The 15603-nt window shown below is 49.2% G+C and overlaps 1 protein-coding gene across 1 annotated transcript in view; it reads left to right on the forward strand.

Moving 5' to 3' along the window:
- Positions 1 to 2606, forward strand: part of LOC104499435 (protocadherin-10-like) — a gene marked incomplete at its 5' end in the record, with an annotated part of 4643 nt that extends 2037 nt beyond the window's left edge. The window contains 4 exons of the mRNA XM_010142940.1: positions 1 to 660; positions 1846 to 1904; positions 2009 to 2097; positions 2347 to 2606. The exon at positions 1 to 660 is cut by the window's left edge and continues 1 nt beyond it. Coding sequence (XP_010141242.1) covers positions 1 to 660; positions 1846 to 1904; positions 2009 to 2097; positions 2347 to 2606 — 1068 coding nt within the window. The remainder of the gene's footprint in view (positions 661 to 1845; positions 1905 to 2008; positions 2098 to 2346) is intronic.
- Positions 2607 to 15603: the final 12997 nt, after the last annotated feature.

Below are 15603 nucleotides of genomic sequence, written 5' to 3' on the forward strand. Positions count from 1 at the left end.
CGCCTCTCCTACCAGCCCCGCCAGGCCACTGATTTTACCCTCTTCAGTGTGGCACCAGACACAGGCGAGCTGCGCACCCTCCGCTCCTTTCTGGAGCAGGACGCAACCCGGCAGCAGCTGGTGGTGCAGGTGCGGGACAGCGGGCAGCCAGCCCTCTCTGCCACCATGTCCCTCCTGCTTTCAGTGGTGGAGACCATGCCTCAGACTCTCTCCGACTTCAGCGAGTTTAGCCTCCCCCCTGAGGCCTCCTCATCCTCCCCACTCACCCTCTACCTCCTCGTCTCCCTGGGCTCCATCTCCTTCACCTTCCTTCTTGCCATCCTCATCCTCACAGCCATTCGGTGCCACAGAGAGCGGCACTGCAGCCAAGGTGACAGCTGCTCACTGCCTCGCTGCCGCTGCTGCCCCAGGTCCAGATCCTCCTCTGATGGCCTGAAGACATCCAACCTGATGGCACAGCCCCCCACAGGGACCGTGGCTGCCACCTGCCTTGACATGCCCGGGGGCAGACCCCCGGGCTACTGCTACAAGGTCTGCCTCGGTCCTGAGTCTGCCCAGAGTGACTTCATGTTCCTCAAACCCTGCAGCCCCCCCCGGAACAACGAGAAGGACCCCGGGAAGCGGTCCCAGCCAGGCCAGCATCTCCAAGTCTCCAAGCAGGTAACGCTGTGCCCGGTGATGCTTACTGGTGCTCCACAGGTCCCCCCAGCCCCCTCTCTCAGCCTTTGCTGTGAGAGAAACTAGGCACAGCTTTTCCCAGAGAATAACAGTCGCCTTTGATCAGTGTAGGAATTAGGAGCTGTCAGGCATGGGAAACTCTTCGCAGAGCTTCCTGACGGGTCTAATTTTCGGGGGAGCGTCAGGCTCAGCTGAGGCAAGACAAAACCCCTTCCCAGCACCTTTTGCACCCATTAGAGGCTCTGGTGCCCCCAGAGAGGTAGGATGGTGGGGGTGGCATCTCCTTCATGCAAGCGAGCAATTCACACTGGGACAGCCTGAGCGTCTCTGTCGCTCCACCTCCCCCTCTCTGGTGGGGGTCTGCAGTGTCCTGCTGCTGCACCCAGAGCTCATACCGGCCTTGCTGGCCCCACCTGTGTCCCTGGTTCTGGCATCCAGGCCTGGCCGCTGTGCCGCACTGGTCTGTGCCAGTGGGGAGGGAGTGGGGTCTTTGGGGCAGGATTTTGATGTCAGCATTTGTTAGGTATTGAAATGAGTGATGTCTAATTTTCCCGATGAAAGACTCTTTTCGAAACGCGATTACAAGGATGGAGAGTGATGAGGCGTCTAATCCACTTACATTTGACTTTTAATAAAACAACCCTTCCAAGGAGATCCCAAGACTCACTGCCAAGAGGCTCTCCCCACATGCCTCCTTGCACGGCTGGACTCACTTCTCTAATGCATTAATGGGATTTTCCCCTACGTGTTTGCAGCCCCCCTGGGATGTTGCCTTTGCAGCCAGTTTCCGCACCTCTCCCCCTTCGGTGCCTGTCTCAGGAACCATCGCGTGACAAAAAGGGCTTTTTAAAATTAACAGAAATAGGAGAAGCTCCTCTCTCTGCCTGGAAGGACAGACCTTGGCAATTAAACTCCAGGGAGAGAAAGCAAGCCCCAGCCAACCCCAGTGTCTGCGGAGGGTGGGGAAGGTCCAGAAGGGAACAGGCTGATTCCACACTGCCTCAGTTTCCCTAAAATGGGAATGTGCTGCTTGCTTCTTCACAAAGGGCACAGGAAAAGAGGAGACGGGGTGCTGCACTCCCAGCTACTGGAGTCTTGTGCTGGCAGAGCTGGGCTGGTTAACAGAGGGTCCCAATAACCAGCTTCGCCCTTCCTTGTGTTTTCCAGATCAAGCAGCCCAACACGGACTGGCTGCCTCCGAGCACGCAGCGACCTGCCCTGAAGAGGTACCAAATGCTGCACTGTGGGAACAGGGGAAGCAGGTGGAAGGTGGGTGCGGGGACGGGGAGATTATCTCCAACGCAGCTTTGAACTGGTCTCTTCTCTTTAGCTCCCAGAGCCTGGAGGACGTGGGGGGAATCCGCAGAGCCCTCCAGAAGGAGCATGAGAGGCTGCGCACACTGGTGACCCCTGTCTCTGGTTAGTACTGGGGTTTTGGGGCTGGGAAGACCAGACTCTCTCGTTGCTTTGTGGAGGTGCAGTGGGGGGGACACATCCCCGTTTCTAGCAGTGGCAGAGTTTTGTGGGGGGAAAGAGCTATCTGGGCTCCAGAAGGGTGGTTGGTGACACACGGCCACAGGCTTGCACCCTGGGACATGGATATGACTGTCCCGCTGAGCTACGGGTGTGACCTCCCCTGAGCCGCTCTCACTCTCATCTTTCCTCCAGAATTCCAGAAGGCTTCAGCAGGCACCAACAGCATCTGGACACCCCAGTACAGCCCCTTGTACCCGGGTTACATCCCAGCTCTGGATTATCAGCACAACGTCTACATCCCTGGCACCCCCACTCTGCTTTCCAGCAAAGATGGGCCCCTCTTCCTGGGCCAGGAGAACAAGAACAGCTTCTCCACCTTTGGCAAGAGGAAGAAGATGACAACGTACTGTGACATGCATGACAGTGTGGTCATCAACAACGACCTGAAATAGTGAGCAGTGCTGGGCCTGGATGGCCCTGCCCAAGGCCCTGGGAGTCACTCACATTATTTCAACTGCTAGGTCGACCTGCATCGCACAGCTCCATGAATGGACCACTCAGGACTTGTGGGGCTGCTGGGATAGTGGTTCACCAGAGTGTGGGGAAATGATTTAAGGAGCAAGAGACTGAAAAGTTATGGGGGGACACACACACACACACATTTACTTCATGTTATCCTGCAGAGCTGTGTTGGCAACAGGTGCTGTTGAGGGTCCACGTGACCAGACTTAAGCAAATCTGCCTTGATTTTATCCATTCCCATGTTCCCTTAGGGACCATCCGTATCTAGAAACATTGTCGGTTTTTTGTCTTGTCTGGCTGTATGAACGTGCTGAGTTGCATGCCTGTATTTCTGTCCCAGTAGGCAAGGAAAAGGTGTGCAGACCAAGCCTGGTTTAACCAAGGCTTACCCTACTGTTAGGGCAGTGACCATTGCTCTGTCCCTCAGATCCAGCGGGATCTGTTGCATGTCCAGAGCAGCCATTGGCATCTGCCTTCTCTGGGAAGCGAGTGCAAAACCCAGCTGTTACGGGCACTTCCCTTCAAAGCCTGACCCAACACTTGCAGGGCTGGAGGCCCAAAGTTCAGGACACAGCCAAAGCCCAGGATGCAGCCAGCCTGTGCTCCGGGAGCAGTATGGGCTAGAGCACCCACAGACTGATGGCCAGAAGAGCTGTTAGCTTAAGCAGCTGAGAGATGCACAAGGCGAGGCCCTGCTGGGTAACTCTCTAGCCCAAGGCAGCATCATCTGAGTGAAAGACACTTTCCAGCCATCAGAGGGGCCCCAACAGAGGTGACAGTCCTCCTCGCTCCTCCCCTTGCCCTCACCCAGATCTCTGTTTCATCCAGGTCCTGACACCTGGAGGAACCCCTGCACTGGGAGTCCTACCTGCATAGGACAGATACCTCTCACTGTGCCCTACTTCTCTTTGAGGAGAAGCTTCTCTTTTAGCTGGCTCTCAGGAGCCCTCAAGGGCAGGACTCCAGCCCCAGAACAGTCTCTTCCCTGCCCTGCTCACCCTACACCTGTCCACCCAGTCTGTCTGCTGGCATTGCCAATCGCTCCTGTCACGGGACAGTTCATTTCCAATCCATCTGTGCAGAACGTGACAGCTCTTTCTAAACCAAGTTTGTTTCATGATGTCTGATTTGTACCAATAAATTGTATTTTAATAGCTCACCCTGGCTCCTGGCTGTCCCTGAGCTGCCTGTGACTGTAGGAACTGCTGCTCAGCTCGAAGTAGAGCTCTTGGCTCCAGGAGACGTGTGTGTCCCTCTGGCCTCCTTAGTTGCTGGAGTAGCCCAGGAGAGATCGTTTTATTCTCTTTACCTGGATGCTGGGGGCTGAAGGTGCACTCCCCTCCTTCCCTGGGCTCAGGAGCTTTTTGGGGTCATGACCAGGAGGAGCTGTATGCTGGACACGTGACACAGCTCCTTGCTCCGTGAACCACCTTGGGCAGAGACTGCTGGGATTTGCACCAAGGTAGGGGGCATAAAGGGCTGTGAACTGCTGGGGAGAGGGGCTGCATCTGGCAGTAGTGGCTTAGTGTTCTTACTGTGCGTTGCTTCCTACGGTTCATTTCAGTTTTCACCTGGATGCTTGACCCCTCCCAGGTCTCAGGAGTCAGAGATAGCCTGGATGTGTGCCAGGTGTGGGGACCAACTGTCTGGGAATAGGCAAGCCTGTATCTGCTGGTGGGATGATTTTTGACTTGATGTGGGAAGCAGCTCAAGTTGGGATGAAGTCCTGAGATGGCCATGCTGCGGCTGTCCTTCTCTTAGCCCCTGCTTGCTCACTGACTGGCTTGGGGAGGCTGCAATGCGGCTTTGGAGATTAACCCAGAAAAGTCCTTGTCTACAAGTGGGTAATGATGTGTTCTTTAGTGGAAGCAGGGGGCAGGGAACACTCAAAGGGGCCCCGAGGGAGCCAGGAACCCAGGAGGACGGTGCTTTGGACATGAAAGGGCCCTGGCTGCTTCTGGTGACTTCAGTCCCAGCTCATTTCTGCCTGACTGAGTAGATGAAATATTCCCTGTCCCAATTAGGCGGTAGGACGAAGGATTTTATGCTGCGAAGTGCGTTCTTCAATGGTCTCTACAGAGCGTTAAGGGTAAAAAAAAAGAACCCCAAAGAGCCACTGCTTGAGACCTCTGTACAGCCTTAGCCTTTTTCACTGCTTCAAAAGAACAAGAGAATTATGTAAAGTGATACAATAAAATTAATAACAGCCTCAAGAAATGATAAAAGCGTCAAATGGACCTGACTCACTCCAAGCTGGCAAGCATCTCCCCCTCCCAGATCAGCTCTGCCAGTGCCTTCCCTGACATTGTCAGGTGGTGCTGGCCAGGCGTTAGGGCAGGACTGCAGACCATTTCCAGCAAGCCCCCAGGGGCTCATCACAGCCCCTCTGCAGCAGGGCCAGTCGTCAGCTCTGGTTTAGCTCACACAGTAAAAGCCCCCAGTGCACGTGCTTCATGGTACCCAGGATTCGAGCTGGAGCTGGTGCTTTGTACCAGATTCCCGAAGGGATATTGATCTCAAAATTGATCCCCAAAACCGCTGGCATTTGGAAGTGACACTTTGCATTCCTGTCTTTGGAAATTCATGGGGTTGAGCAAGCAAGTGGCCAGCTCTGGGCACCTCCCTGTATTTTCTTGGCATTTTTAACCCCTACTATTAAGGTTCAACTATGAAGGTCCAGTAAGTTGCTTCCCTTTCCTCTCCATTACTCCTGGCCATCCTCGGCCCAGCAGGTGAGATAGATGCACACACACGTCTGCACCTCTTCGCTGATCCCCAGGTTTGGGTGTTCGGGTCAGGACTCTTCCAAAAGGGATTTGAGGGTCCGCACAGCACCCGGCCCAGACCCAAACACCCCGCATTCCCTGAGGATCTCCCCTGGCTTAGTTAAAGGAAATCCTGCACTGAGAGGAGCTCAGTTTCAATCTTTCTTCTTTATCAACATATTGATAAAAAGGACAATAAAAAGGGGAGAGAGCATTTGCTTAAACCTCATTCAACCACACTATTATCCCTCCTTCAAGGGCATGCCTGTTCAGAACTGTCCAGCTAAGAGATGAGATCTCCTTTGAAGATCTCCCATAGGACAGGGCGTCATTAAAAATGCAAGGTCTTTGCCCTACAACTGGTTATTTTAACAACTCCTTCTGCGCTTCCACTCCCGCACAGGTCATGAGCATTAGCTGCTTTCTGTAGCTGGTAATGCACTGGGCACGAGAGCCACTTCAGAGACATACTCCACAGCACGCTCTCATTCGTTCCAGCTTTCTCGGAGATCCAGAGGCAAATCTGGCTTTCAGGGGCCTGCCAGCCAGCTTGAGCTTTGCTTCTACAACAGCAGGAAGGCTGCCATGTGGTGCAGTTGGCTGCAAAACGCTGCGGGCCATGCGAGGGAGGCACAGAGTGCTTCTGGGCACAGGCGCAAGAGAGGGTTTTTCATGCTCTTGCTGTTGCTGAATAGACTCTTTGGATGGAAACATTGCTTACATCTCTGTAGCGACTTGAAAGCATATAACAGAGAGACAAAATGAATCCAGAGGTAGAGAGAAAAGAGGACAGAAAGACCCAGAGGGGCTGGTGCTCAGCTTTACTCCAGTCTGCCATGCACGGAGTCAGACAGCAGCCAGTGAAGACCCAAAGAAACCTTAGTGTGGACACAGCCTGGATCACGTTAGGCCGGTAGAGCCATAAATACAGGCGGTCTCAGCTCCCTAGAGGGGCTGGTATCAGAATGCAGAGCTGAAACTCCTGGGGACCAGCGAGAGCATGTGCATGGACCCTGGAGAGCTCTGGACCCAGCCCCACGTCTGTGGCACTCGGTGGTTAGTTACAGTCTCCAAAGATGCCAGGACTCTGTTGTCTCTCCTCTCCTCTCCTCTCCTCTCCTCTCCAGATGACACCTTGATTTAGCCAAGACTGGGTCAAGGTTCATCCTGATTTCTTTTCAAATTGCTTCAGCATCTTAAGTATCTCTGTGGAATCACCTTACAGGGCAGCCTGCTGTTTGTGGTTGGATCCCCTCCTCCTGCTTCCCTTTTGATCTCTGTAGAGGTTTTACAGAAGTAAATATCCTTTGGCTTTTGTCATAATAATTCAGCTTCTGCCAGACTGACAAATGGTCTGCATGATTGTCACGTGCTGATTTTCTCTGCTCCTTTGCACCTTTTCTTGTTTTTGCAGCTCTGAAAACATCAATTGCCAACCCCTCCACAGAGATCAGATGAAGAAACAGGCCTGGGCTAAGTGAGGCTTTTGCCTCCCCAGTTTGCCTATAATGTGTTTTCAGTCTAAGTGGTGGAAATGTCACTGGCTCTGTTTGCAGCGTTCACTCAAGTGGAATTAATGCTTTTTGTTAGTGATAATATGACTTAATCAGCTTAATTATTGTGAGATATAAGTAGACACCTTTGTGTATTGAATAACTTCTGACACACTGGACAAAAAGCACAAACGAAGGCTTTGAAAATAAATTAAATATGACCTCTAGTGCAGTCTGCACTTTGGCTAATGATTCAACTCCCGTGAAATTCAATGATTTACGAATCTTACATTTGAATAAATAATACAGCCTGCATGGAAACAATGGGAGCAATTTTTATTTCAGCATCCAGGATTCAAAGTGCTTCTCCAATGCCAGGAAACAGGGCAAACAAGTTCATGTTAAACGGATTGAAAAATAAAACATTTGTGCGGTCAACCATCAGAAATACATCCAGAGGATCTGCAGGCATTTGTGATGAGATACTTATTTTAATTCATTGCTAGGAATATCTGCAACAACAGGTGAAAAAATGCATCAGAAGAAATGAAGAGAGAGCGAAGGTTCCCGGAAGGGTCACTAAGGTCTTCACATCAAACCCGTTCATTTCAATAATGTTTGCAACAGAAAATACCATTAAATAGCTCCAGAAACGTCTTATCATACATTTTGCTTGCACAGAAAATAAATCATACTTACACAAAGGAAAGAGAAGCAGGAAAAGCAACCGCCAATCAAGAAAATTATTACGAGCATTAGTGGGATTTCTGAGAGGCCAGGATGCAGAGCCTCTGTGCTATCAGACCGCCTGTGAAATAGGAAAATTGGGGTTAAATTGCTGTATGAACCCGGAGAAAAGACGAGTTGCCTGAATTTTTTCTGTTCTATTGCAAAGAGTCACTGAATTTCTGTATCCAAATCCCGCCCTAAAACCTTTAAAGCTCATCAAACAATATGCACATCTCTACACAGGGACTTTTTCAGCCCAAGTCGATCTGAAATTCAGCGGTTAGTTTAGACTCGAGCATCTCAGGGAAGCCTGGCTGGTTTGATGAGATTCCTCTTAAGTCCATGTCCATATTTCTTGGTGTCCTATCTAACAGAAAGACCTTTTTTTTCATACTGCCAAGGGTGAGGGCTGAGGGCCCTAAGCTTAGTTTTTCTGTCAAAGAGCTGCTGCTTTTTTCCACCCGGTTTATCACTGCTCTTGCTCTGCAGTTGTTCAGTCTGTATTGACTGAATCTCCAAAGCTCCCCCCAGTGCGGACAGAACATATCCCCCAGGTACCTAAACATGCGAAGTTTGACCTGAGGCTATAGGACAGCCTGTAGGATCCCTCTTGTCTCTGGTCTCCTCCTTCATCTTCCTTTAATATCATTTACCAGAAGCAGAGATAAAACCCTCTGTGACCAGCCCCTGTCTGTCTGTGGCATTGTACCAGAGACCAGTAGAACAGATTTTCTATTTGTTTCAGGTCTTCCCTAGAAGACCAAACTTCTGGACTGTAATCCCGAAATCAGTTCCTAAAGCTAAAGTTTTATTTTCTGTTGCCGGGAAATGCAATGTTCCATTCTGCTTGCTTACCTAAACCATTTCTCCCGCCTTTTAGTTTCCCCCTGCAAGTAGTTGGTAGTTGCCACAGTATGTAAGGGGATCTACCGCTGGGTTGACTCCTTTTCCAATGGTCCCCAAGAGTCCTCTTGGCTGGTTGTGCTGCGTGACATGAGCCGTTTGACTCCCTCAAGCCTGTCAGATGGTGCTCACCGTGTTAGTCATGTTCCTTTGGCATCTGAACGGACTTCAGCATGCTCCTCCTGTTGCTGCAGCGTCCATCCCCATGCCCCCTTTTCTGTTTCTCTCTTGGCTCAAGTTTTATATCTGCTATAGCTTCCTAGGGATGCCAGACCAAATCTGACCCCGCTTTGAGCAGGAGGCTTACCCAATCACTTCCAGGCATCCTTTTCAGTCTATCATGTGAATCCGTGAAGATCCCGTGCTGCAAACTGCCAAATCCCTGGTGAAACAGTGCCCCCTCCGTGTTAACCATGTGGTGCACAACACCACCAGCACCCAACTGGGACAAAACCGTGCAGTCTGCTGGGCTTGTGTCTACGGAGCCATCTCATGTGCGGCATGGTGCTGTCTGAAAACCAGAGTGGATCTACACAGGATATCACAGCTGGCCAGCCAGACACTTTGAATCTTGCAAGGGAGGAATTAGAAGATATTTCTGCTCCTTCTATCTTAGAGACCAGCAGAGGCAAGTTACAGAGTTTGTTTTAATGTTTCATCTTCTTTAAAATTTTAAAAAATAAATTAAAAACTTCTATCTGAGCTACAGGGACAAATCACAGCACAGACTTTGGAAGCACAATGGGGATCCTCGTGTCATTCCTCGAGCATTTCTGCGTAGTTAAGCACTGTCTGCCTGCTGAAGGAATGGGGCAGGAAGACTACTCTGGGAGCCACTTGTGAAAAGTTTCATCCTGTTGGCATGGAGAAATTTTTTCACAGAGGACCCTCTATACACAAATGGAAAATGGAGATGGAGTGGGAAACAATCCCAGCAAAAAATCCTGCAAATTTTTTGATGCTTGCAAGTGGAATTCAAGTCAAAAGGAGGGGAGAAAAAAAGAAGAAAGAGAAATTCAACAGCCTCCACTCCACATAGATTGCATTGCTGGAGAAGCTCTGAATCTTGCAAGGCATAACAGTCTGCTCAGAGGTTCCATCCCTGGAGACTTTGTCTGGGATGGTTTCATCCATTTATCCCTGACTCCTGGCATCTGCATAGCATGCTCACGGAGAGAGTTATTAGTTTAATTTTCTTGTGAATTACAACAGAGGCAGAGAGAATTAGAAAAGACTTTTTTTTTTTTATTATCATTACTTTTTGTTTTCCAGTTGAGAGATTGTAAATGAGGCTATTCATCCTGCTAGCATCAGTAGGGACCCAAACCCAAGCCTTTCTGTGGTAATTGGTTTCTGATGAGCAATCACTTGTAAAACCAATAGCAAAGGCAAGAAGTGAAATATAAATTCTCCTGTTACATGCCGAGCTTTTCATTAGGATTGTATGTCTGGTTTCTTTCTGGGATTCAGTGAAAAAGCCACGAAGTGTTAAATGAGGCAGTGGACTAAGCCTGGCAAGGAGTTTCTACTAGCAAAAAATTGGGAGAACAGCTTTGCCCAGTATCGTTGGAAACAAATCAAGCAGCTGCAGAATCCCTCAAGCTACAGCTTCCTAGTGAGAGCCCTCTGGCCAAACAAAGGCCTTGGGCAGGAATCAGAGACAGCAGATCTACCCATAAGTCTGTGTTTTCATGTGAGACAAGCCTGAGTATGCTTCTGCCTGAGAGAGACCAAAAGGTGGAAGAAAGCAAAATAAAATTGTAGACCAGGGGCTGGTGTCCATGCTGCAAGTCTAACATTCCATCAGATGGAAATTCAGTCCCTGGTATCCCGCAGTTTGCAAAACGTGGTGGACCTTGTTATCTGGATTTGTTACAAGGGCTGAGGCTGTCAGTCAGGATTCCGTTACCTTGTGCCCTGCCCCCACCCCACTCCCGGTTCTGAGTAAGGAGGCAGCTAATCTACGCTTGCTTTTGTTTCCCTGGTGAACATCATGGTGCTTAAGGCTTGATTTATTTATTTATTTTGGTGGCAAATTAAGTCTCAATCTAGATGCAGCTTTCACTGTTGTCTAGGTTGGGCTTGTGGGGCTGTCATTCATTGGCTTAACTGGATTGCCTGCTGCAATCCAGGGGGGTGGTTTCAGCAAAATCTTTTGGCACCCATACAGCTTGTTGTTTTAAAGATGAGGACAGCAGGCTTGACGAAGACAGAGAACATTTTTAAGCTCATGTGCACAGAAAGACCTCCAAAATGAGAGTGATGCAGACATATCTCTTACAAAACAAACCAAGCAAAACTCTTCAAACAAATTCCCTTTTTTCAGCTTCCAAATGCTGAAAGCTGATGCCAAGGAAACCAACATGCAGAGTAAAATCACTGACTGTGCCCAGTCCTGGGCATTCTGCTTTGAGCAGACGGGAGAAGACTAGATATTTTCCAGAGAACTCTTCCAAACACAAGAATTATGTGATTCTGTTAACACCCCTTTTCCCTTTCCCCAACCCAAAAGAGACAGACATATTGCTGCAGTCGCAGCAAGAAAGGAGACAATTTCCATATTTGCATCACATTTGCCTTCAACATACAGCGCAGTGCAATATTCTGCACAGCTATCCTGCCAAGCTGCTCCTGTTCCTCTTCTTCAGAGCCAAGCTTCCCAGGAGCCTCGCAAAGCTCCGGACTGACCATGCCTTGCCACCGGTTGCCCACCAGCCAGGCTCTGCTGACTGCCCCAGCTTTTTGGCCTCCCGCCTCAAACATCGGGCAACCTTGTAATTTTGGTACTGCTTCAGCAGAAGCAAGTGTCTTTCCTTGGCAGTTCCTAGGATTATTCATCTAAGCTTAAACACAGGAAGCTCGGGGAATATAAAGCATTGAGAAGAGAAGAGGTTTTAGCCAAGACTGTGGTGTGACCTAAGAAAAGTGGGAGAGGATCAGCTGGTCTCAACGGTTTTCCAAACTGCACAACCCCGCTTAAACAATGATGATAACTCAACCCTTTCTGCCCGCAATGTGGGCAGAGGTTTTTGCCAGATTTGCACCTTAGAGAAGATCTGTGTGAGGAGAGGTTTGTGCCTTCCTGTCAAACCGTACAAGACAACACCTGCCTGACGTGCGCCCTCATCACTGCTGGTTCCTGTAATCTGTCCAGGCAGAAGCAGAGTCTGCAGATAATGAAGTTTTCTCCTACTTTGAATAGCTGCCCCATGAGCTCTGGTTCCCCAGAGCTCTGTCTTCCTTTCTGTCTTTCTGTCTTCCCTAAACATTTCCACATGCCCTTGCTCTGGGGAGAGCTGAAGCTCCTCAGTGAGTTTTCTTTTGCTGGCTGATAATCAGAGGACACTTCCACTTTGACTTTATTGGGTTGTCTGCTCTCCATGTGATGAAGAGTAGAGCTGATCCTTTCACTCAGGGCAATTGTGATGGAGAAAAAAAAGGGGAAAAATGCAGGAAGTGAATCCTTCTGACTTTCATTTGTTTGTTTCATTATAATGTTCTACTTTGCAACTTTTGTTATTTTGGATTTGCCTTTTATTTCTCCTTTTTAAAAATTCAGCAGTAAGGAGTTTGGAACTGAAAAATCAGCAAAACTTCAACAAATCACATAGCCATATATTCCTTTAAAATGTACGTGATATTCTAAAATATTTACTCATTATGGTAACAATTTGCCAGAGGCAAAAAGTGGTGAGTGACTAATAACATTTATAAACCCAGAAAATATTTGTGTTGCTGTTGCTGAATTTGCTCATTCTCTGTTTGATTCGGTGGGAAGCTCACTGAGGGACACAGGTATTTGGGAGGTCTGTGAAAGAAAAAGAGATGGCATTCAGGACCTGCACAGCTGGTGCAGGGGAGAGTGAAAGAAAAAAACTTTGGTGGGAAATTTGTCTCATTTAACAGCCTATCAGGATTTCTGCCATGGGATAATACTTGTAGTTGTTACAGAAAGAAGGAAGAAAGATGGGCAGAACAATGAAAACTGGCTAAAATATCCACTATCCAGCCAGGAACCTGGTACCAGCATTGAAATGTCCCTCCATTCCCTTTCTGGTAGATGTTTCAGGGAATCTGTGGTATTTCAGGGGAACGTATGGATAGGAAAGAAAATTGCTATGGAAGCCAGGTGCAAGGTATTACATGGTTTCCACATGAAATCACCGAGAGCTCAGTCTCTGGTACCCCACAAACTCCCTTCACCTCGTACTCACTGGCCATCTTTACATAACACCCCCGGCTTTTAGATCCTCATTCTCCTTTCCGCGGCAAACCTGGTCGGCATCATTTCATGCAGTTCTGCCCTATCGCTGCAGAGCAAGGAGGAAGGAATTTGTTTTCCTGCAGCTGCATAATTCCCTCACTTCATTTACAGAGGGTGAAAAGAAGAAAACTCACTCCTGCGCTACCTCTGCTGGGCATGGGGAGCACAGTGAAGGCAAGGAAGTGGAATTAGATTGCGGATGTCAGGAGCTATGAAAAATGTAATGGACTTTAATATTCTCCTGCTGTTATTGCTGAGAGCGTCTCTCACCTGCATTCACAGAAAGCGAAGTGCCTTTTACTGAACCCAGCAGCCACTGAGCTGAAAAGATTGCCCTGCCTCCTGTATTTATTTTAAAACTGTACTATGATGTGCAGCCTAATAATACACGTACTTTCCCTCCAAACTCTCATTTAATCTAAGCTCTCAGCCTTTACAGTTAACTCCTACATCATGCTCCTCTAAACTTTAACCCCACACGTTGTGCTACTTACACCTTACAAGTGACTTCTACATTTCGAGTTACAACAACAGCCCCTACCTTCTGCGATACCTAATGCGACTGGTGCTGAGCCAACCACTTGGATGCTGCCCTGAAGACGTAAAACATTAAGCACACATCTCTCCATAGCTCACGTTCCCGTGGGCTTGTGTTTCAAGGTAAGTGGTTTGCATAAGATCCCTCAGAGACCTGCATTTAGTTTATTCAGTAGCATAAACAACCTGCTGCTTTTGTGCTTCTCCCTACAGAGCAAAGAAAAGCCCATTTTATACATTAAAATTGAACGTAGTGTTGCTGAAAGGTTTGTGATGACTTTTTCTGGAGCTTAGAGTATTTTACCTAGTTCCGGGAGGGGTCTTGCAGGGCATAAGCAGTTTCTCCCCATACATGTCCCCCTTCTTTTAAGACCTTGTGTCCGGGAGCGAGGTGAGGTCATCAGCCCTCAGCTCTGCCTGTCTCTCTGCCCAAACTACCCAAGACTGGGGGAGTTCGTGACAAGGGTAGAATCAGTTTTCTTCATGGGATTGTTTTAATTTCATCTCGATACAACGATTCCCACTGCTCAGAAAGCAGCTCTGGGAGGTGAACCTGGCTTTCCGCGTCCAAATTAGCATAACCCTGGGAAGCAAAGGGTGTAAGTGCTGACTCCTGCTGTTTCAGTAGGAGTCACTATGTGTCGCTCCCTGCCAGACACCAACGAGGCGGGCTGCTACCGGGCACCTCAGCTTCCAGAACCGCTGCGGAGAGCAGCAGAGGGCCCTGATAGGGAGCCGGGGGAACCTGGCAGCACGCAGCGATGGCTCTCCCCAGGGCACGGGGGCTGGGAGAGCGAAACCAAGGCTGGTATCAGACCTAGTTTAGTTCCTGGATGATTATACGTGGGATTGGGGCAGGAGAGACACGAATTTCACCCTTTACCTTTGTCAGGTCGGTGCTAGTAAGGCACAAAGAGATGTGGTGGAAGATAAATGAACAGCTCCCCCAGACCAGGATTTGAGCAATCAGGAAATATAATCCGAGCTGGAAAGTGCCCGAACATCTGCTGGGTTATTAATAAATTGTATGCAATCTGTTCGGGATGAACCTCGGGATGGAGGTGAACCATCTGCTCCCGAGTGGTAGCTCTAGTGGTGTCTGGGGAATGAACTTAGCAAATGACAGGCAGTGGGACCGGCCGGCTGGGCTCCTGGTCTCTGCATGGCTTTTCCAGGGTAAGACAACATGGGGGTTGCCCTCTACCCCCACAGGATCCTGCATGGATGCGCAGAGAACTGGGACTCAGGCCGAGTGTGGGCATCACCCGTCCAGCCTCGCAAACTTGGACAGCCCCCCAGGGAACTTTCCTTCTCCTTGGCGATCCTTTCCAGAAATTAAAGATCCTGGGGCAGGGAGATCCCAGTGCCCAGGGGCTGCCTTCTGTCCCTACCCCCGGGCGGGGAAGCAGGTCTCTCTTGCCTCTCTTGTCGGTCAGCACCAATTGCTGACCATAAATACTGTTCTCCACATTTTATCCTCCACTTTTTTTTCTAACGGTGCCTGATGTGTTTTGTCGGAGCAGCTGGTGAAGGTTTCCAGCCGAGCTCCTCCCAATGCTGGGCAGTCGAAGGGGCGGGCTGCCTGCGGGGCTCCGAGGCTAACCTTCAGCCCACCGCCGGGTCTCGGTGCGTGCTATCCCCCGGGAAAGCGGGGACTTGTGGGGGGCTGCGAATGCCTAGATGTCAGATACATTAATTGAGGAAGGGGGCGTGGAGGGCTTATCACACTGTTATCCAGATGCAAAGAGGTTGAAGTTTAGTGGGGGGATTGTTGGAATTAGAAAAAAGATTCAGTTAGTCAGGTATGTACTTATTGTCTGAGAACAGGATGACCATCCTTGAAACTGTCATAAATGATTAGTAGAGGAACTCCTAACCGGGAGTTGACTGTCCTTGAAGAAGGAATGTTCTAGGAGAAACATAAACCATATGTGTACTTAATCATCGGGTTATGTGTAATTCTGAGTAGTCAGCTAAAGACTAATTAACTGTGTCCCTTATGCGAACTATCTTCATTTTAATACTAAAAACCACACCCACAGGGCAGGAGCCCCAGGGAATGTTCTAGGAGAAACATAAACCATATGTGTACTTAATCATCGGGTTATGTGTAATTCTGAGTAGTCAGCTAAAGACTAATTAACTGTGTCCCTTATCTTCATTTTAATACTAAAAACCACACCCACAGGGCAGGAGCCCCAGGCGTGGGTGAAGACCCTTCCTCGTAGAGCATGCA

This window comes from Buceros rhinoceros, unplaced genomic scaffold (genome assembly GCF_000710305.1).
Source record: "Buceros rhinoceros silvestris isolate BGI_N320 unplaced genomic scaffold, ASM71030v1 scaffold28089, whole genome shotgun sequence".
NCBI lineage: Eukaryota > Metazoa > Chordata > Aves > Bucerotiformes > Bucerotidae > Buceros > Buceros rhinoceros.